The 23,788-nt window shown below is 37.7% G+C and overlaps 2 protein-coding genes across 2 annotated transcripts in view; both read right to left on the bottom strand.

The window, feature by feature from the left end:
• The window catches only part of LOC123880791 (adenosine receptor A3), an 87,049-nt gene extending 69,266 nt beyond the window's left edge, over positions 1-17,783 (bottom strand). Inside the window, exon 1 of the mRNA XM_045929087.1 lies at positions 16,902-17,783. Coding sequence (XP_045785043.1) covers positions 16,902-17,325 — 424 coding nt within the window. The 5' untranslated portion in view covers positions 17,326-17,783. The remainder of the gene's footprint in view (positions 1-16,901) is intronic.
• A 1,958-nt stretch (positions 17,784-19,741) lies between these two features.
• On the bottom strand, positions 19,742-21,514 carry LOC123880793 (kelch domain-containing protein 10 homolog). The gene is made up of 3 exons (XM_045929090.1): positions 20,989-21,514; positions 20,525-20,736; positions 19,742-20,423 (listed from the first exon to the last, which is right to left on the bottom strand). Exons 1-3 carry the CDS (start codon positions 21,313-21,315, stop codon positions 19,772-19,774), a joined length of 1,191 nt encoding a protein of 396 aa, XP_045785046.1. The 5' UTR covers positions 21,316-21,514; the 3' UTR covers positions 19,742-19,771.
• Positions 21,515-23,788: the final 2,274 nt, after the last annotated feature.

Genomic DNA, 23,788 nt, shown 5'->3' with positions numbered 1-23,788 from the left:
GAGTGCACAAAAGCCCCAACATTACGTTTACGCCTGTAAAAATTGCACTTCAATGGGCTAAAAGCCAGTACGTTACCCACGTGGTCATATTTTTCTCTGGTCATGGTCTCGCATTCGCGATTATGAACTGATAAGTTTTCGCGCGCGATTCATACCAGTAATTATACTTATTGACAACAAACCACTTGACTTCACCTCTTATTACAAGGACAGGGCCCGACAATTTAAACATACGAAATTGGGTGCCATATGGCACCGCTAGGCTATAATGGGTTTACAGTACGTTTGATATTGTCGCGACCGCGCCCGCGAGTTAACGTGAGCGAGCATTGATTAGGCCTCGAGATAGCTCAAGGATCGTGCACACAGTCAGCCACACAATGCTCAGGAAATGGTCCATCTGGATATCTCGCGAGTCGCAGGAAGTTTGCGCTTGCGGAGGCGGGCATTGGACCGATTTGAGATGATATGATACACGATACCTTGCTCATTGTGTGGAATATTTTCGCGTAAATAACACCCAACACCCCCAGGCCTTAGCTCTTTTCTGTAAATATATCTTAATCTATCTTAGTACTATCCAACGCACCTAGTTTTTACTTTCACCAAAGATTGCTCTGAGCAATAAGGCCGCCTTTGCATACAATTGTATTTTTTTTCTTTATTTATTGAGGGACTATTATATCATTTAAGTGCATGTCAGCCCCATTACACAATTGTTTTTAATTTTTAGTTTCTTCGTTTTGTCTTGGTTATTTCATGTTTTGTATGCAATAAAGTTTCCTATCATCTATCTTAACTGTAATTGTTTAATTAATATCATATACATGGCATAATATCAACACAGGTACAGCGTATACTACGTAGGAACATGCATTTTTGCACGTAAGTTTTCTCTATAACGTAGATCCATGGAAGTAGGTACCAATAGTTAGTACAAGCGTAGACCTCCACTAAGAAAGGATTTTAAGAAATTGTAACAGGGTCTGGAAAACCTAGACCCACGCGGATGAAGTTGCCTGAAAAACTAGGTAGTCCTTAATTTAATAATAATCGGTATCAGGTACTTCGAAGCTAACACGTTTTCAAAGTTTCTCTCTTTAAAATGCTCTGGGTAAGTCAAGCTCAGAGTGCTTGAGGCGAGTGGTGTCTAAACTCGCAATCAGGTAACCATCATTACTTATTGCAAATATCCCCGGGCGGAGATTAAATTATAGCAGGTACTTAATAAACATAAGGTAAGTAAAGATAACATTAGCTTTGACTAGCGATGAGATAAGTGGTGATAGCCTAGTAGGTAAGACATCGGCCTCCTATCCTGGAGGTACAGAGTTCAATCCCGGGTATGCACTTCTTACTTTTCGGAGTTATGAGGGTTTTAACGATGGAGGGGGGAGTAAGGTCTACCAAACCGCACCGTCACCACCGTGGCAGCAGAGTAAACTAACTACAGTCTAAATCCTTTATATCCTGAGAAGAGATCAGTGCTCAGTAGGAGGCCAGCAATGGGTTGAGAATTGAGATGATAATAATGAAATGAGATTTGTGACTAAATTGAGTCACATAAGTAAATAGATATAAATAATCGATAAAATGCGTATGCATGGTACTAACGTTCTATACTTCTACTACTAATTAATAGTTACTCTTAAAAAGTGAATTAATTACCTTCCAGCCTGAAGGACAGTTCAGGGTTTTAAGAGCGATTAGCCGAACCGATTAGTTTAATTAAATCCCCAAGGGATAGAAAAAAATTGCTAATGACGCCGAGGAGCACGTAAACAGCTACGTTAGTTTTAATGATACGACCCACGTAGAAGTCTACGATGTAGACCTATGTAGAAGGGCAATACACTCGTAGAAGGGAGACTTTATGACCGCTACTCGTAGCGTTTACCATGGCTCTCTCCGTCACAGTTTACTCCATACAATCGTAGTTCCAATTTCATTTAAATATTAAGCAACCAAAGTCCATGAAGTTTTGCAGACATATTCTAAAAACTAATATCTGTGCCTGTGGTGTTTTAGATTTTTCTAAAAATATGAAGTTTTAAAATTACAGGGGCTCAAAGATTTGTATGTGAATTTTTAAGACCGCGTAACTTTTAAACCGAATATTTTAACAGAAATCTGGAAAACCACAGGCATAGATATTAGTTTCTAGAATATGTCTGCAAAATTTCATAGACTTTGGTTGCTTAGTATTCAAATGAAATTGGAACTACATTTGTATGGAGCGAGTGACGGAGAGATCCCTCTTAACATGAGTTGCCTACGGAATAAAGATAGAGTTGAGGTAGAATGTCTTTATTGCACACAAAACAAGGAGGAAAACACTCAAAGAACTAAATAACAATATTTGGTTATCAGAGCAATTTGTGTAAAGAATCTTGAACATAAACATTACATTTAACGGCACGCGTTAAAATGTAGCCTTAATTATTATTAATTAGTGACTACGATGTAGCCAAAAATCTAAAAAACAACCTTCCAATAAACAGGCTACTATTATTATTAAGGATATTTTTTACAATCTGGGAACTAAGACGTATTCTGGAGTGGAGACCACGTACCGGTAAGAGCAGTGTAAGACCTCCTACATCCTGCTGGACCGATGACCGGGAAGTGGGTGGATGAGGAAGGCAGAGGACTGCGTTTGGTGGCGCGCCCTTGAAAAGGTCTATGTTCTGCAGTGGACGAATACATACAGGTTGTTGCATTGGATTGGATTGAGAAGTAATTTAGCAACTTTTATCTTTTTTTATAAGGTAACGTTCAACTTTTACTTTTAAATAAATGAGGAATGAGGATGTATAAAGACTAGATGATGCCCGCGACATCATCCGCGTGCATTTAGGTTCTTTAAAATCCCGTTGAAACTCTGATTTTTCGGGATAAAAGTAGCCTATAACAGTTTCGGGGATGCAAGCTATCTCTATGTCCATCAAAATCTGTCAAGCGAATGGAAAAATATACAGTATCAACCAAGAGTTTTAAAATAACTTGGATTATTAACCACAATCACTGCAAAACATATCTATCTAGGTTATTATATATCTATTGGCAAACACATTAGGTTTTATCACATTTTTATCACGCCAAAAGCGTGATATTGTAGTGACTATTTATATACCGTATAATATATTATGTAAGTACCTATATCAATACGTAATGGTAAAATAATTAAAACTCGCGAATCCTTACCAAGTGGTCGGAAATTCGAATCACAGACAGGTCTTTAATTCTGTATTAAGTCCAAATCCGAAACAATTCCATGTGTAGACTTGCATTAGGCATAGTAGGAACGTAATCATCAGGAATGAATTAATAAATTAATATACTTTTATTGTACACCTATGCCTAGAGGCCTTAATCAACATTTAGCCTCTGCCTTACGAATTTTTGATCCATTCTATAAAGGACTGGAGAAGGAAAATGCCGAAACTGAACAATTTTAAGCCCAACTTTAGACTAGGCATATTTGAACCAAGGTAGCCTACTTGATACAGCTGTATCGAGTAATAAGACTATGTTTTCTACATGTGCTACGCCAAAAGATTCGCGTCGTCGTCATCCCTTTATTAAACTTTCCCTACTTGTCTATCTTTACCGACTCGATTTTAATGGGCATTTCGTGCGAGCTTTCAACGATGAACATGATTAATTGATGTTCCATAATAGGGTTATTTATCAGAAATTCCTGACATCGAGGGAAAAATAAATAAACAGCCATTTTCATTGATTTTATTTCAAGCTGAAATTTATTTCCAAAAAATCTACACTATTATAATTAGTGAATATTATAAAAAATTTGATGTTTGGAATTTGATGTATAGGGGTAGTGTCCGGAACCACTGCATCAATTTGAAAAAGTCTTTTTCCATTTGGAAGGTACAAATATTTCATACATCTAATATTGAACCATATTTTCTCAAAATATGATCTAACTAGTGCACAACTGCAATATAAAAAAGTTAAATCCATTCTAAATTTTTGATCTAAAAATGGACTCTTTAAGAGGAAAACCTATGCGAATGACATTGACGATTTCCCCTTCAAACTAGCAATTTTGACATGTCATGACCCTCTATTGACAATTAATCAAGCAGACATTTCAATCTGCGAAATTTACGCGGACTTTTAGTATTTTGACGTAGGAGGGTAAAAGATCCAGTAAATGAACGAATAAGGACTACCCTGACTTTGACCTAAAATTAAGATTTATGAGAATCGTTCTATATTGTTATATGTAGGTAGATAGAAAAAACTTGTTGACGCGGTTGCACCCGCGCGATGCGTGAGTCAGTGGGAATACAGCTTGTAACGGTATAACTGTGTTTCTATTCAACGCCTCCCAAAAAGCCTAGAAATAACAGTGGCGACGAGTAACCTTAACGCGTGTGATCATGGATAAAATATCAGTGGGCTTATTAACAGTGTTCAACCACGAAACACAAGAATGGGAGTTGTACAAAGGACGCATAGAACAATGGTTTCTTGCGAATGAAATCGACGATGACGCGGACAAGACGGGCGCAAAGCGGAGGGCAATTTTGTTGAGCAGTTGTGCCGAAACCACATACAAACTCATTAGGGATTTAGCACTCCCTAATGACGTTTCGTCCCTGTCGTACGCGCAAGTGGTATCCTTGCTGGACGGCCACTTTAAAGCAAAGAAATGTGGGTTTGCTGAGAGGTATAAATTTCACAGTGCTTGCCAAGGCAACAGTGAGTCCTTGAGTGCGTGGGCCGCCCGAGTGCGGGGTTTAGCGAAGGACTGCAGTTTTCCGGCCGCTGTACTAAACGAAATGCTGCGCGACAGATTCGTCCTGGGCATGGGGAGTGGCAAAGTTCGTGAGCGACTTTTCGAGAAGTCCCTCGAGGGGCTAACGATGGAGAAAGCGCTGCAATGGGCGGAAAGTGTACATTGTGCTAACGAGGGAGCACGACAAGCAGCCATGACGGTGCAGCCATCTCAAGATCTGTCCTTATCACCTTTCGTCGAGGTACACAAAGTAACGTCCAGGCAACCAAGGTCGTCGCAAGGAAGACAAGCGTATAGTGCGGAGAAAGAAAGTGCGTCTCGTTCAGTGCCAGTTAATAAAAAAAAGTGTGTCGTCTGTAACTCGTTCGGTCACGGAAGCCAAATCTGTAGATATAGGTCATTTACGTGTAGGGTATGCGGTGTCAAAGGTCACATTCAGCGCGCCTGTGGCGCCGTGAAAGGACGGGACAGCCAGCATTTCCTACAGTTTCATTCGGATGCCCAGGGTGATGACGATGATGGTAAGCGACTCATATTTAATATTCGTAGCTATCATGGAGAGCCGATGCGTGAGACGATTGTGGTGGATAGTGTGTCCTTGTGTTTCGAATTAGATACAGGATCAGCTGTGACGGCTATTTCAGATTCTACATATTATAAGTATTTTTCTAAGCATAAGCTATTAGAAACCAACAGAATATTACAAAGTTACAATGGCAGCAATATTCGGACAATAGGGATGTTACCTTTAAGGTTTGAATACAGAAATAAAATGGATATAATAGATGTTTATGTAGTAAAAGGAGGCGGGCCACCTCTGCTAGGCCGTGATTTTATAAATAAATTCAATCTAGAAATATGCTCAGTAAATGTTTGCACAGCGAAAGAAAACTTTGTTCAAACGCTAATTAATAAATTTCCAAAGCTTTTTTCCAATTCATTAGGGTGTTGCAAAGACATTGAAGTGACATTGAATTTAAAACCGGATTCTAAACCTATTTTTTTTAAAGCCCGGTCGGTGCCTTTCGCCCTGCGTAATAAACTAGAAGCAGAATTGAACAGATTAACGTGTTTAGGGGTTATTGAGCCGGTACAGTTTTCCGAGTATGCCAGCCCTATTGTTCCGGTATTAAAACGTAATGGCAGCATAAGGGTGTGTGCAGATTACTCAGCGACGCTTAACAAACAACTTTTAGTTGAAAAGTATCCACTGCCTCGTATTGAGGAATTATTTTCTAAACTTCATGGCGGTGTAAAATTTACAAAACTAGACCTATCTAATGCATATAATCAACTAAGGTTAAAAGAAGATTCGCAATTATTGACGTGCATAAATACACATAAGGGCTTATTTAAATACACGAGATTAGTATTTGGGTTATCCAGTGCGCCGGCTATATTTCAAAGAACGTTAGAGTTAATTTTAACAGGGATAGATGGAGTACTTCAGTTCTTAGATGATATTTTGATTACAGGAAAAAATGAGCAAGAACATTTAGAGAGGTTAAACCAGGTTTTTAAGAGGCTAGAAAACGCTGGACTTGTATTGCAAAAAGATAAATGTAATTTTTTTCAAGACTCGGTATCTTATTTAGGGTACACTATTGATAAAAACGGGTTACATAAGTCACCAGACAAGGTGAAGGCTATTCTTAAGGCTAATGTTCCTACAAATGTTACCGAACTTAAGTCATTTTTGGGTTTAGTAAACTACTATAGAGGTTTCATCAAAAATGCTTCTAGTATTTTATGTCCTTTACATTCTTTATTAAAAAAAAATGCTAATTGGAAATGGGAACAGGAACATTCGGAGGCTTTTGAATTAATCAAGAAACAGTTAGCTTCCGAAAACACTTTAGCACATTTTAATCCTGACGCAAAAATAATTTTGACAGTTGATGCGTCACCTTACGGTCTCGGTGCAGTGTTATCGCAGATAGAAGGCAGTGGCGAGGAACGACCCGTTTCGTATGTCTCTAGGTCATTAAGTGCAGCCGAAAAACAGTATAGTCAAATACAAAAAGAAGCGACGGCAATCATATTCGGGGTGCGGCGGTTCCACCAATACCTATACGGCAGAGCAGAGCCTTTTATATTGAGAACCGATCATAGGCCGCTACTATCTATTTTTCGACCAGGCCGTGGTATACCTGAAATTACAGCAAATCGGTTGCAAAGGTATGCGTTATTTTTATCAGCGTATAACTACACTATTGAGTACGTTAGTAGTGCAAATAACTCGGCCGATTACCTTAGCCGCACCACGATCAACGATGAGTCAGATTTAGTACCTACAAAATATAATAATCGAGGTAAACTGATTAGAAGTGGAAGTAACACAATCGATAATAGCTCTTATTCGTGTTACATTTGGGACGCACATTCAATGCCGGCGATCTTTAAAGATGTTCAACAGAGTACGAAGTCGGATAAAATTTTAATGCAAGTTATTAAATACCTATTGAACGGTTGGCCGAATAAGGTGATGGATAATAAACTCAAGCCTTATTTTAATTGTCGTTATGAATTGTCGTTTGAAAACGGGTGCGTAATGAGAGGGGCGAAACTCGTAATACCCGAAGCGATTCAGGGCGCAGTGGTTAAAGAGTTGCATACGGGCCACTTGGGTGTAGCTAAAATGAAGGCCTCGGCAAGAATGCGATTTTGGTGGCCTAAGATGTCCGCGAGTTTAGAGACAGCAGTAGGTGCATGCGAAGTGTGCGCGCAGCTCCGCGCCGCCCCGCCGCGCGCCGCGCTCACTCCGTGGCCCTATCCGCCTGAACCCTGGTTCCGGGTGCATGTGGATTTTTTAGGCCCTTTTAATGATAAAGTATATTTAATAGTGGTAGATGCTTATTCTAAATGGGTGGAAGTTTTCGATGTGAGTAACGGGTACAATTCTAGAGTAGTAATTGAAAAATTAAGTGAAATTATGTCAAGATTTGGACTTTTTAATACAATTTGCAGCGATAACGGCAGTTCATTTACCTCGTCAGAATTCAAAAATTTCTGTAGTTATAATGGTATTTCTCATTTAACTTCGCCGACCTATCACCCTGCAAGCAATGGCCAAGCTGAAAGTTTTGTTAAGATCGTTAAAAAAGCTTTAAAAAGCATAGTTTTATCAGGAACGTCAAAAAAAGATATAAATAATAAGTTAAATGAGTTTTTATTCCACTATCGCAATTCTACACATTCCACCACGAATCGATCACCTGCTGAGATGTTATTTGGTAAAAATTTACGTTGTAGATTGGATTTGCTAAACCCTCCTGCGCGGCCGTCATCGTCATCCGACCGGGAGTTATCAAAAACTGTAAAAAGAAATCAGTGTTCACAGATTAAAAACTATCACGGAAAAAGAAACATTGACTTTAAAGAAGGTGAACTGGTTCTAGTGAAAACATACAATAAACAACAAAATGCTTGGACTAAAGGAACTATTTTGAAAAAAATTGGGCGATCGTTATATTTAATAAGTCTCAAGGAAAATAACGTTAAAATTAAAAGACACAAGAATCAAATTTGCAAATTTGAGGGGGAAAGTGTGATGGGTGGACACGAAGAAGCCGTACGACACGATAAGGTCGCCAGTACGGGCTCGGTAGACATTGAGGTCCGCACAGATTGCCCCGGCGGCGTAGCATCGGCGAATCGATCTGACCAGGCTACGGAGCCCGTTCCTAGGCCATCATGTCCTCCGGCTCCTTCAGCCCAGGCTATACCGAATACGGACAGTCGAACAGTCCGAACTCTAAGGCCTCGTAAACACATAGATTATAAGAAATATTTTTAATTAAGCATGTCTTTTAGTTGATAAGTTTTTAATTGTTAAAATAGTGTTGGAGGGATGTTATATGTAGGTAGATAGAAAAAACTTGTTGACGCGGTTGCACCCGCGCGATGCGTGAGTCAGTGGGAATACAGCTTGTAACGGTATAACTGTGTTTCTATTCAACGCCTCCCAAAAAGCCTAGAAATAACATATATATAATTTTTATATTTTTTTTTATCTGTGTCTATACACAGTAGGTATACACTCTTAAATTATTTAAATATCAAAAACGCAAAAAAATGCGTGGTATTAATTATTATAAATTATTTTATTTAACAAAAGGATAAATTGCCAGTAAATGAACTGGGAATTTCAGTGAATGAACGAACTCTATCTAGTGCATAAACTCTCGATTCCTATTAATAAATTCTTAAGTATATTTTCGGCTTGGAATTTTAAAAAAAATGTCAGATTTTCAGTTTTTGACTTATTGTATATTTTTTTCTACATTTTGCGCGATAAATCAAAAACTATTTTACATAATAATAATAAATAAAACCTGTTTTAGAATGTATAATACAGCCCTTTCATATGATATTATCCCCTTTGGTATAGTTATCTTAGTTTGAAAGTCACCTAAATTTTCTGGAAAACAGTCCAAATGACTACAGAGAAAATGAAACTTAACGCCCTTGTTGCATCCAAGTCGCTGGAAGTGCAACATCAGCTACTGAATGTGTTAAGAGTAGAATGGTAGATTAGAGGTACTGGGTTGGGGCTGAGGTACAGATTTATCACCAGAAGTCAGAATCGTTCAAATTGCAGACTGCAAGTTACAATAGAGCCGCTTGGAACAATTTTTTTTGCTGTTTCTTCTGGTAATATTCACAGCGCAGAAATAATAATCATCATGGTGTTTAGATGGTTTGCGCCAAATTATAAATTTTTTTTAGTAGTTAACTATTCTTATTTGCTCATAAACGCAACGAGGAAATACAGCTTCCACATATAAAAATTGGAGTCCAGGCCTTGCTGTTAGCTGCTAATGGGTTCTCAAAGTAGCCCGAGTATGCTTGTTTTACTGGGCACAAAAGGAAAGAATGAAAGGAGCTTACCCAGTACATCTTAAAAGATCCGTTATAGATACATGCATCCTGCCATGCCTTACCTATGCCAGCCAAACATGGGTCCAGACAAAGAATATAAAAAGAAATAGTGACTTGCTAAAGGGCGATGGCAAGGTGCATAAATTAAGCAAAAAATATTCAAAGTGAGAATTGAAGACATAAGAAAAAAGACAAAGCCTACAGACACCTTGAGACATGCCCTAAAACTGAAATGCAAATGGTCATATTGTATCGATTTTTACAGATGAAAGAAGGACAGGTAGGTAGACCGAAGACGCGTTGGTCTAATGCTATTGTGCAAATCGCGAGAGAAAATTAGCTTGATAGTACCAAAGACAGAGAGAAATGGGGATACCCAAGAGGGATCCATATACAAGAAAGAAGAATACCAGAATAAATATAAAAAAATTTCAAAAGAAAAATAAAACCGACTTCAAAATCACAAACACTAAAAAGTAAAAAATAATTTAAGTTATTGTGGTTTTTGAAGTCGGTTTTATTTTTATTTTGAAAATTTTTTATTTCAAAATTTTTAGTGGCCCCACTGTACTATAATAATATGCCATGCCCAGCTAAAACCCTACTGTTTACTAAGCAATTACACTGATCGCGAGCAATTTGCTCTTATCCATTGAGGAGTTCTGTTCTCCATCTCAGAAGATATTCATCAGAACTTCATCAAATTTATATGGGACCACCTGCAAAGTATACCTAGCTTTTCAAAAAAAAAAAAAAATTCCAAATCGGTCCAGGCGTCTTTGAGCAATCGGTGAACATACATTAAAAAAAAATTGAATTTGCTCTTATCCATTGAGGAGTTCTGTTCTCCATCTTCAAAGATATTCATCAGATCTTTACCAAATTTATATGGGACCACTTGCAAAGTATACCCTATCAAACAAAAAAAAAATCCAAATCGGTCCAGGCGTCTTTGAGTAATCGGGGAACATACATAAAAAAAAAGATACCAACGAATTCAGAACCTCTTCCTTTTTTTAAAGTCGGTTAAAAATATACTAAGATTTACTAACATGGTGTTATACCATAGAGTAGCAAACAGAGGCAAAGCTTCTAAGAAGCGAGCAAAATTTATAACTATTTTGGTAGGGCTGGCACTGGAGGATACAATTTAATTAACAATAGTTATTTGTTCAACAAGATGGTAAAGTTTGTTTTTGTTGTGATTGCCTAGTTTAAATATCGATCTTTAAATATCGATCGATAGATCTAAATATCGATTTTGAACGAAATCAGTCAATTTAGAAAGAATTATAAATGGTGCCAACTTTTTTAAATTTTGGTTACAGGTTCCTATTTTGTGATCCCAGGGAGCTCTAAATATCGATTTTGAACAAAATCGGTCAATTAACAAAGAATTTCAAAATGGCGTCAACTTTTTTAAATTTTGGTAACAGTTTCTTATTTTGTGATCCCATGGAGCTCTAAATATCGATTTTGAACGAAATCGGTCAATTAACAAAGAATTTCAAAATGGCGTTGACTTTTTTAAATTTTGGTTACAGGTTCCTATTTTGTGATCCCAGGGAGCTCTAAATATCGATTTTGAACAAAATCGGTCAATTAACAAAGAATTTCAAAATGGCGTCAACTTTTTTAAATTTTGGTAACAGTTTCTTATTTTGTGATCCCAGGGAGCTCTAAATATCGATTTTGAACGAAATCGGTCAATTAACAAAGAATTTCAAAATGGCGTCGACTTTTTAAAATTTTGGTAACAGTTTCTTATTTTGTGATCGCAGGGAGCTCTAAATATCGATTTTGAACGAAATCGGTCAATTAACAAAGAATTTCAAAATGGCGTCGACTTTTTAAAATTTTGGTAACAGTTTCTTATTTTGTGATCGCAGGGAGCTCTAAATATCGATTTTGAACGAAATCGGTCAATTAACAAAGAATTTCAAAATGGCGTCGACTTTTTAAAATTTTGGTAACAGTTTCTTATTTTGTGATCGCAGGGAGCTCTAAATATCGATTTTGAACGAAATCGGTCAATTAACAAAGAATTTCAAAATGGTGTCGACTTTTTTAAATTTTGGTAACAGTTTCTTATTTTGTGATCGCAGGGAGCTCTAAATATCGATTTTGAACGAAATCGGTCAATTAACAAAGAATTTCAAAATGGCGTCGACTTTTTTAAATTTTGGTAACAGTTTCTTATTTTGTGATCCCAGGGAGCTCTAAATATCGATTTTGAACGAAATCGGTCCATTAACAAAGAATTTCAAAATGGCGTTGACTTTTTTAAATTTTGGTAACAGTTTCTTATTTCGTGATCCCAGGGAGCTCTAAATATCGATTTTGAACGAAATCGGTCAATTTACAAAGAATTTCAAAATGGCGTCGACTTTTTTAAATTTTGGTAACAGTTTCTTATTTCGTGATCCCAGGGAGCTCTAAATATCGATTTTGAACGAAATCGGTCAATTAACAAAGAATTTCAAAATGGCGTCGATTTTTTTAAATTTGGTAACAATATCCTGTTTTGTGATCCTAGGGATCCTCAAATATTGATTTTGAACAAAATCTATGACAGTTCAAGAAAATAGATTTTAAACACTATTTAAATTATTATCATTAACATTAAATTAAATGAAAACACGACGCGCGACGTGTACTGCAGCCCCTGAGCTTGAGCACAGGCCGAGCCGGTATAAACCGATTTCTCTCCGTACGCGACGTAGCGCCTGTGCTCACGCACACACGCGCCTCAAGCTTGTAGTAGTGTACCTATCGTAGCGCGCTTGTATGAAGCTTTGACTCTGTTCGCTACTCATGTGGTTATACAACGCAATACCACACTAACAAACACTCGTACAAACATACAGACAAGTATATACTCACACACACTCACACACACACATGGACGCACGCACACACACTTTTGAACGGTTTGAACGGAACACGGTTTTGAAATTGAAATTGAAAAAAGTGTAAGAATTTGTAAGAAAATATTTAAAAAAGGTATATCAGCCGGTTTTTTATTCCAGCTCTTAATACATGTAAAAACGTCCAATCTGTTCATTTACTTGAGCCTTTACCCTAGTACCTAATTATATCGACCGCCCCATATCAAAACAAAGTAAATGTCATTTTTCCGAAAATCGTTTTATGTCATAAGCCTAACTTTCATAGTATGTCCCGTTGTATTGTAAGGACACCCACATTAAAGTAAAATTAAAAGCTAGTAAGTCGCTTTGACCATTTTAAAACATAGTAAGTCTATGAACTGGCTAGGTTTTTTATAGATTAATGCGCCTTACTAAGTTTTTCAAAGGAATTAGATTAAATAAAATAAATATCACCCATTATCTAAATACCATGTCAAAACAGTAAATACTTAATGATGCATTAAAACTTAAAAGTAAGATAGGAAAAGTCAATGACCTCTACATGTCAACTGTTAAATATGGCTTGCAAGGGAAATACTTTGCATACTTACATAATGTTTTTAGGGTTCCATATCTCAAAAGGAAACACGGGACCCTTATAGGATCACTTTGTTGTCTGTCTTTCTGTCCGTCTGTCCGTCTGTCGTGTCTGTCAAGAAAACCGATAGGGTATTTCCCGTTAACCTAGAATTATGGGCAGGTAGATAGGTCTCAACTCTCATAGCCCAAGTAAAGGAATAAATCCGAGAACAAATTTCGTGATTCTAGATCAACGGGAAGTACTGTATAGGTTTTCTTGACGGACGGACGGACAAATGGACAGACAACAAAGTGATCCTTTAAGAGCTCCGTTTTTCATTTTGAGGTACGGAACCCTAAAAAAGAAAGTGATGCACATCTAATGAATAAATGTGTAGGCCAGTCTTCACACTAAAATATTTAAACCCCTTTAATTTAAAAACTGTCATAGCCTAGTGGTTAGAACGTCCGCCTCCTAATCGAAAGTCGGGGGTTCGATCCTGGAATCACGCACTACTAACTTTTCAGTTATGTGCGTTTTAAGCAATTTAATATTGTACATCAAATCTTTGAAAAGAGCAACCGCCGAGTTTCTTGTTGAAGACTACGGCCTAAACTTCTCTTGAATTTAAACCACTTACTAGGTTTTGATCTGAGAAAGAAATTTGACATTAATTGACAAAATTGAGAGACCTAAGCTTGTATAAGAACACAGAAGTGTCATAATTCGTGTTCACTTTGCCTAACGTCTCTCAGAGAGAGATTTAAACTGTTTCTTATAATCACTGGCCATATTTCAAATGCGAAAGTGTGTTTGTTGGTTTAATATTCAATCACGCTGCAACGGAGCAACCATTCGACGTGGTTTTTTGCATGGATACATTTAAAGACCTTGAGAGTGACATCTCTCTCCGCATCGTATTCTTTATTGCTGAGGGTTGTGACCTCTTTCCATTATTCCTACATCTAATGGTAGGTTTTCTTGGGATAATAATGCGGTGGGTTCAAAGAGCCTACGGAACTCGACTAGAAAAACGAGATTTTGACTCTTAGTTTTAACGGTTATGAATTAGTTATTATTATCAGTGATAAAATTGATTAGGGCTGCCAGGTAAAATTACATTTATCTCGGAAAATCAAAGAGTTTCCACGAGATTTTTTCCAAGTTTGCGCTACTAAGTACATATATTATGAAGAGGAAAGGTTTGTTTGTTTGTTATCGATAAACTCTGAAACTACTGAACTACTTGCACTAAAGACATAATCATCAACATCAACCGACAGACGTCCACAGTGAACATAGGTCTTTAATAGGGTCTTCCACATGCTACGGGTTTGCGCCGCCTGAATCTTTGCGCTTGCGCTTGACGACAATCATGCTTTAAAGAAAGCAATGATGAGGTCCAAGTTGGAGCACGCTTACCTGGAAGATGCCTATTCACTCTTGGCTTGCAGGTATCTATGGTATATATGGCAGGAAACACGGCCGCCGAAATGGCGTTCCAACCTTTAGGCTCTCCCCATTGCCCGCAGCATGAATCTGAGCTTCCTTATGATGGTTATATTATGTACATATAATATCTCATAAGAAATCTCTAACACACAATCCAGCTAAGTAGGTCCAATTTCAAAAAAAGCTAGCTAGCCGACAAATCTAACTCAGTTAGGCAGCCTTCGGGAACCTTCGAGATGTCTCTCGTCCAAAATTCCTCAATGCTTGAAGACCAGTCTTTGAATAGTGCATGATGTCAGTGATGAAAAATGGATCCGAAATATAGGTCTTTTTTTGTACACAGGAAATGCCTGACGCATACCCCTCCGTCATGTGGGGCTTGCACCAAACTTGCACTACTACGAAATCCATTTCGGAACACGGCGCCCGAAACGAGGCGCGCTATCTCCTAAAAAACATAGGTATAATACCTATTTAGAACACTTACTATCTGTCATCATAATCTATGACAACCTCCGAGTATTTACCTGGTAAAACCGTAACTTTCGAATAAATTTTAGTATATAAGCAGGCTTCATTTAGAAATGAAAAAATCCCTATTTTATTTTTCAACGATTATAAACACAACTTTCATTCAAAAATAATAAGCTTAAATTCATTTTAAATAATATTTTGCGACGAAATGACGCGCACAGTCCTTCCGCCATGACAGTCCAGTGGACACTGAATTCCATAGAGCGCCTGCAAGAAAATAAATAGCACAGGAAGTTTTTTGGTTAGTTTTAGATTATTTAAGAAATGAAAAACATTTAGTATAAAACTAACAGTTCAAATTGATTGCTAAACCTAAACATATCATTTTCTGGAGGTTGGCTTCAAAGTATCAAGATGTTAAAGAAAACTTTTACAGAACAAGTTGCGAACAGCAATGTTTTCAACTTGTTTTTTTTTATTATTGGGATAATGTATACTAAATTAAAAAAGGCCCTTATAATCTTCACAAACTGAAGTTTTTAATTGCATGTATTTAATAGATGTTAATGCTTTAGAAAAATAAACAATTTACTTCAAAGTACAGCATTTTTGCGATTTGTCAAATAGCAATTACCTTAAGCATTAAATGGTGGAATTTCACTAAAATAAATTATAAAAAGCTCCAGCAATTATTTCAGTAATAAAATGTCTAATCTTCAGCACGCAATTTAAAATGCTCGCGGCAACACGCAAAGTCAAAACATTTTATGAAAAACATGATTCGTAAAATCTGTTGTGATTTACGTGGGTTGCAAACATTAGGCTTGAAGTTTGTACACACAAAGTGCGGCGACACGGCAACTGCATTGTAGGACGTCACACTGAACGCGCGTGTATGCGTGTACGATTTGATTTGTTCCTAGAATCATAGATAAGGAATGAAACAAGTCACACTGCAGTTCGTGATAGAGACGTGCAACTTTAGAAGCGCGGCCTTCTACCCATACCTACTTCCAGTGTGAACACCTTCAAATAGTTTCTTGTATAAGGCGCAACGCACACCGACACCACTGAGTCGTGGCGTCTCTTCAAATCTAACCTATGAAAGTCCAGGAGCACCAAGCTCGGCGCGCGTCCTCCGTGTTGTACTTTCAGTATACCAATTTCAACGGTATGTTTAAAGTTCATAAAGCCGAATTTAGCGAGTTATTGAAAATACTACTTACTTCATTCCGTCGGCCGTCGCAACGCGTGTGTCCAAGCCATTAACGATTTCAATAAAGATATTTTTATTTTAAAATAAACCAACAAGCAACTGAATATACAAATTCGAGATGTGTTGATGGGAAGCTACAAATCATTCTGGAACTGTTATTATAACGATCATCCATCATATACGGAGTTGGTGTCTATTGTGCTCGAATAATGATAGCAATAAACGGTAAGTGGTACCCACCTACTGTGTGACCTCCTGATACGTAGTATCACTGGAATGTTGATATTAATATTGTATATAATATTATGTAACTCGGAAGATAAAATATTTCCCTTATCTTATAATAACCGGAAAGGTCGTGGGTTCGAATTCTTCTAGTTACCTATGCAATTTTTTAATGGTTATGATTCATGTAAATAAGAGTTTCGAAGGTTTAAAATGAAATCTAAAATCTTGGTACAGACCAAAGACTTCTTCCTCTATTCTAACTGATTGTGGCAGTAAGAATATTCCCACCTATATGACCTATCCTACGAGTACGAGTTCTCTTACATTGATTAGGAGTTAGGACCCGTTATGACCCATTACGTTATCCAAATTATGTTAATAATGAAAATCACTACATTCGCATTGATCTTGACTTCTTAATCGAAAGGTACTTACGAATTGCTGTCTTCGTGCGAACGTTTCTCGAGTAGCACATCGGATGCAGAATGGCCCAGTAGCGGTCTACGGACACCGCCACCAGGCAGAAGATGCTGATCGTGCACAGCATCACCAGGATAGACGTCGTGAAGAGGCAGGCGTAGAGGTTCCTCGGCAGACCCACTGAAGCCAATATCGCGAAGGGTATACCAAGCAGACCCACCAACAAGTCCGCAATAGCTAAAGAAACTATGTAGTAGTTCGTTCGACGGCGCAGTCTTCTATCGCGGCGGAACACATGGATCACCATAGCATTGCCAACGATGGCCACCAATGCCACCAGCAGTTCAAGGGATGTGTACGTTGCGTGTATCTCAGGAGTGGGCGAGCGGTGGGGCCCTGGGTCTGCCGAACCCGTCGTCGACACGTTTTTCTCGCTCATACCGGTCGTGGATTGCCCAATATCCTTACCACTTTACCAATTGTTTAAACTTCATACACGTTTTAAAGTAACGCAACAGTTGAACCAATCGCACATCCATAATTCGGGTTTAGTTTACAATAACATTATCAAATATTGTCAAGTATTTATAATTGAGTTTTCCTGATACGAATAACATTTTCACCGAGATTTGATACATGGTTGAAATTTCAGGGTTTTTCCAAGAGTTTAAATGCAGAACTAATCGCGTTTTTCTTACTAAGTGTTACGTTTTATCGTGTTTAAGATCGTGGTTTTTTTGTGTATGCAGGTCCGAGTCGAGCCGTGTCCCGCTCGCGCGAAGTTTTTCCCACCACTGCAGGCGATTTGGCGCGAACCCGCGTCATCGGCGGCTGGGACGCGCGCCCTACGCCGACGCACACTTGTTGCGATCGCGAACCACTGTTACCCTTGAAAACTAATAGAGACATCATCTCACTGATGTACCTGTATGATGCAAAAGGTACAAATGCAATGATGCAAGTGGTCTAATCCACGAGCATCGGAGCAAAGTTGCCTATCTGTATTCTACAGGATATATTTCGGAGAGTGTGCCCAATACACTTTTTAACCCAGTTCCTCCTTAACCTTTTTACTATACCTATTACGTTGACGAATTAATTAACGGTTTCATTGCTACAAGATATGACAGACGTAAAAAAATATAAATGTTCGCACGAATAAACTACCTGGAAAAAAAATGGAATTCTCATAAAGGCCTATACAGACGAGGGACAATCCTCGGGATACTTTTTTGTTCGTCAAAATAGGTCGCTTACAACTGTTTTAAGTTTGCGTTTTTGATATCTACCAGTTACATACAAACATTAATGATTGCGAGAGAGCACACAATATTATTTTATTTGTAGCTGACAGACGTCAAAAACGCAAACTTAAAACAGCCGCATAATAGCCGTGCCAAAGCGCGTTTAACGCACACAGCGGATTTTAGTCCGCGTTGAGCGCTCGAAAGTTCGCTTCAGCGTTCGCAGTTTGCACACCGTGTGCGTTGAGGCCGTGGCAAGTTCTTGCCGAGCATATTTGTCCCCCGCGGAAAAAAGTCCCTCGTCTGCGCTGGCCCTAAATTGGAATCGACTGTATAACTACGTCAATCATGTATTTGAAAAAGCGAAAAATTGGCGTAGTAAAAATTCAGGGCGCTTTTACTCTCAGTAAAAGAAGTTATACATATTTTGAAAAATGTAATATATTTCGTATCACGATCACAATATTATGTTAGTTTATTATGATTGTATCTTTAAATATTATGTACAATTTTACAACAAAAAAAAAACTATAAGGGTTCCTTGTTTCACTACAGAACCCTAAAAAAAGACTGAACAAATCGTATTAAATTTTAAAGATTAATTTTTTTTCTATTTTCATACATATCTTAAGATAACGAAAATAAACTTTACTAGCTTGAAGCTTGCGCCTACACAAAGGTAAGATAAGAGTGTTGAGTTTGGCCTTCCAAGTTCACTGTTATCTTAGAAATATGTCATAAGGTTCTTTAAAAGTAAGCAATATTATATTACTAGCTGATGCCCGCGACTTCGTCCGCGTGGATTTACGTTTTACAAAATCCCGCGAGAACTCTTTTATTTACCGGAATAAAAAGTAGCCTTTGTATTAATCCAGGGTATAATCTATCTCCATTCCCAGCCAAATCCGTCCAGTAATTTTTATGTGATTGAGTAACAAACATCCACACTTAGGATATTAGGATTTTATTATTATCCAGTGAACTTATCTGAAATTAATCATTTATCGGTTGGTCTTAAAGTAGGTAAATCCTCAATCAGTCTTATAACAACCATAATAACAAATATTAGTATGATTATTAAGGGCATAATAGGTAGGTAGGATCAATTTTGTATACAGGATTTAACTGTCCTGTGCATTGACATGCATATTAAGTTGTAAGACATCATAGTAATGTTTGTGAACACAAGCATAATTTATATTAAATTAACTATGACAAAGAATAAAATACAGGAAAGATTTACAAACAAAGTGCAAAAAAAAAAATTGGTTGTCTGTAAAGTCGGTTTCAGTATAGTTGAACGTGACAACAAAGGCCGATTGTGCTTCTTTGTCGCTCGTTCCGCGCTCTCGCTTGCACTTCAAGCCTTACATGGAACGCCTCAGAGCGAGGTAACGCCGCATGAGTCATGTTTTTTCGTGCGTGCAGCCGGCTCTATCGAATTATAAGACGTTGTCACGTCAAAATGACCAAGAAAAAAATACAGGAGATTTACAAACAAAGGGCTTTGAAAACATTTTTTATAACTAATTTAAAAAATGGAAACTTCTCCATATGAAAATTAATTTCGTTCTGAATACTGGACTAATGTACTTAATTCCTTACAAAATAATCATTAGGTACTTTACACATATTTTTTCACTATGTGTGTAATCTATCTACAAAATGCCTTGGTATACCAAGTTTTAATAGTGAAGACCGTTCAACTTTATCCATACTAGGATGATAATAAAGCATAGCCTCCCAACAAATCTCGCTCAGCTTTGGTATACATAACCATACTTTGTACAATATATTAGTCCGTCTAGTCTCAATATCTTTAGGTTCAATTCCACCGAACATGTACATACAACCAGAAGAAGTCACTGTAGATGAATGGAAATACAAAGGCTGAGGTAGCACTGTCTTTTGCATTAAATGCCACCGCATATCTGAGATATTTAGCCTCCATATATCATCAAATACACTTTGTCCATCCGTCCCACCCGCTACAAATACTTGAACGCCACTCGGAGTATCTATTTGCACTGCACTATGACACTTCCTAGCTAAGGGTTGTACAGTATCCATCATTGAATCATCGGCTTTTGGTTTCAATATAGTCCAGGTTTTGGTTTCAAGGTCATACATAGGTATTGTCATGAGCTCAAAAGCCCATTCTCCAGTGCCACCCCCAATAATGTATAACTTTTCTCCTACTCTTACTACTTCATGTCGATACCTGCCGATTGGCTCACCCTCTTGACCCGTCCCAACGTAAACTGGCTCCCAAACCATTGTTCGTAAATCTAACCTGCAAAAATATTATTCAATTTTAAGTTTAGGGCCAATTTTTCAAATGTCAAAATATTGCTTGCTAAATATTGTCATGCTAAATAAATTAATAATACTAACCTATAAATATCACAGTTGTATGCAAATCCATTAGTACCACCAATGGTATAAAAAGCACCATTATGGCACAATATAGACTGGCCGTACTGTCCAGGTGGTCTAGGACCTGTGACATCTAGCACCTCAAACTTGGCATCACCATCGCATGTCCGCCATGTTATAACATCATTGCCGCATTTATTGCCAAATGGAGCACCAGTTCCGCCATATATCTGAAATTCATACTCGTATTTAAATTTAAGCTTCATGAATAAACATGTTTCACACTCATTTCAATTACAGATAATATATACATTGACAAATGACAATGTACAGGATTTTGAATTAGATTCTGTGAGCATAAATATATAACTCAGCAGAATTAGCCCATTTTGGCACTGAACCCTCCACAATAACCTTCAATAGTGTAATATTTCTATTGTAGATCATTAAATGAACTTTGTAAATTTAAATTAAATACATACCATTAAATACCTGCCACTCATACACATAGCATTCGATGCCAGCTCTTCCGGCATATTCTCGACAACTTGATGCTGTGTCCATTTCTTATTCGCTATAGAAAAGCTCCAAAGCTCCTTGAAAAGAGGCATTGCAGGTGTCCACGTAGGGTTATTCCTTTCTATAGTATTGAGCGGTAAATAGGGGTTGTACCCTCCAAAACAATAGATCCTTACATCATCACATGCGATCCTGTGTCCGCTTCTCGGCCGGGGGCTTGCGAAACCCCGGTATTTTACCTCAGTGATTTTAAACGGCTCAAACTTATAATCTTTGCTCGATGAAGTCATCACGTGAACGACTTCAATACATCAAAAAATCACCAGAATATCACTAGAACTTTGTTTTTAAGAGATGAAATTTTAAAAATGTTATTTGGAATTTAGATTGGAAAATGGAATTAATCGGAATTGTGAAATGTCATGTCATCTGTCACCTTTTGACAATTTGCACATTTTTAGGGGTCCGTACGGAGGGTAAAAGTAAAAACAAAGCCCTATATAATGTCACTCTGTCTGATAAGACCGCGTGTCACAGGTCTCTAGCTCGTAGATAAAATGAGTGACAGACCTAAAACGTTGGCGTTTAGTGTAGCACATTGGCTCAAAACCAGATATTGAATTAGAAATTTAATTAAATTATTTTTCAAAGGGGTTATTTTTTTTTTAAATGGAGGTAGGTATTATTGTTTAAAGAGCTCATTGAATAGTTAAGTTAAAGAACGAATATAAGGAAATAGGGGACCCTCAAAGTTGACAGTTTTAAACCATTTTTGTGACAGGGGTATCTCAAAAAATAACCTAGTTAGGAATATTTCAGTATATTAATTATGTACCATTATAGGTACTCTACTAGCTGATGCCCGCGACTACATCCACATGGATTTAGGTTTAAACTCTCATGGAAACTTTTTGACTTTCCGAGATGAAAGTAGTCTATGTCACTCTTCACGTCTTTAATTGTACCCATGCAAATAATCACGTGATTCTGTTGCTCCGTTGCGACATGATTGAAGAACTAACAAAAACCCATTCACATATTTAATAATAACATTAGTAGTGATTTAAACAACAAATACTGAAAACTACAATTTATAAAATAGTTTTTAAGCTGTGATCAAAACAAACGAACAATTTTTAGGAATTTTCTTTTATAACTAGTTTATTGTGATGTTCTAGCTGAGAAAGAAATAGGTATTTCATATTATTGTTCCGAAATTATGATGTTTATAAATTATGTACGCAACCATCAAAGAGCGAGGCCAAACTCGCACTTGGCCAGTTTTTAACCTTTTTTATGTTCTATGGTTTCTTAGCACGTTTTTCTCTGGGTTCTAGCTCTGTGTTATTGGTCTGTGTTCTAGCCACAGACTAATACAACTATGCTATGATTTCCACAGCTGATGCAAAAATCACAGACAAAATAGCCAGAGCATGGGAGCCCAGAGTCTCTTAGGCTCTGAAGACCATCCACTGAAGACACAGTGAGGCGTGTTAGGTGAGCCGTGAGCGCTGCGCGCATAGTATTTGGACTGATTTGGACGACAGCTAGTTAAACCGGGGAGTGTAGAGAGCATTTAAAAGTTTTTTTTTTTTAAATAAATTTTGGCCGTAGATAATATAGAATTCCTCTTCATCCATACTAATATTATAAATGCGAAAGTGTGTCTGTCTGTCTGCTACGCTTTCACGGCTCAACCGCTGAACCGATTTTAATGAAAATTTGTACAGACTTAGGATACATTCCGGGGAAGGACATAGGCTACTTTTTATCCCGGAAAAACAAACAGTTCCCACGGGATTTCCAAAAACCCATCCGCTTAACCGATTTGTATGAAATTTGGTACCGAGGTAGGTTGCGTACCTGTAATTGACATAGGCAACTTTTTATCCCGGAAAATCAAACAGTTCCCACGGAATCTTTAAAAACCTAAATCCACGCGGACGAATTCGCGGGCATCCTCTAGTTTAATATATTATATCCGTATCAACTTATCTAGGTACCTGTATGTATGTAATTTTTGACCGGCTTGCCCGCGAAATTCAAATTTAATTTGGTTTTTCGCAATTTGTAAACGACAACGTAGGCATAAGGCATTTTCCAACAGTGGCAGTATCATCCTCACAGGTTTATATAAAAATCTTTACTTGAAAAGGTCTAGTTTAAGAAATTAATTAAAGTATCGACTAATTTGTGAGAATAGTCAATACTTTAATTAATTTTTTTCCGGTGAAAATGCGGTGATAGCCGTAGCATATTTATTATGTAATAGATCTATACGGAAAGTAGGAAATCGATCCCGGGCAGGCACCTCTACTTTTCGAAGTTTAGTGTTGTACCTAACCATAGAGCAGGATTATATTAGGTTGTAACTAAGGTATATTCTCAAGCATCAACCACCAACCGGTTGAACTAAGAGGTCAATTCATGCTAGCGCAGAGTCGACGCAAATCAAAGCGTCAAACGCGCAAATTCGCGTATGTTCGTAGTTCGTACGCTTTTACTTTTACACGGGTCAATTTCCGATTCCGACTGACGACCGAGTTCGCGTTAGTTCCCGTTGGGCGATTGGGTGCGCGCGAACACGTGCGCATCAGCGTTGGTCTTGCTGACGCACGAATTCTGTAGAATGTATGGAAATTCGCGCGTATTCCTTTTATCTCAGACGAGCATAGAGATAGTATAGGGTGAATTTGCTATGTTAAGTTTCAGACTGAGGCTTCGATGCACTTCGACTCTGCGCTAATATAAATTGACCCTAGT

The sequence above is a fragment of the Maniola jurtina genome, chromosome 3 (assembly GCF_905333055.1).
Source record: "Maniola jurtina chromosome 3, ilManJurt1.1, whole genome shotgun sequence".
Taxonomy (NCBI): Eukaryota; Metazoa; Arthropoda; class Insecta; order Lepidoptera; family Nymphalidae; genus Maniola; species Maniola jurtina.
The sequence above is the reverse complement of the archived record's forward strand: the minus strand, read 5'-3'. Positions and strand labels throughout refer to the sequence as shown.

What these genes read in the sequence shown, in the direction of transcription:
- LOC123880793 (XM_045929090.1), bottom strand. Translation starts at nt 21,315, where the DNA reads ATGACTTCATCGAGCAAAGATTATAAGTTTGAGCCGTTTAAAATCACT. An exon ending in TGAGTGGCAGGTATTTAATG is followed by an intron (nt 20,737 to 20,988) that starts GTATGTATTTAA and finishes TATGAATTTCAG; the next exon opens with ATATATGGCGGAACTGGTGC. An exon ending in TACAACTGTGATATTTATAG is followed by an intron (nt 20,424 to 20,524) that starts GTTAGTATTATT and finishes ATATTTTTGCAG; the next exon opens with GTTAGATTTACGAACAATGG.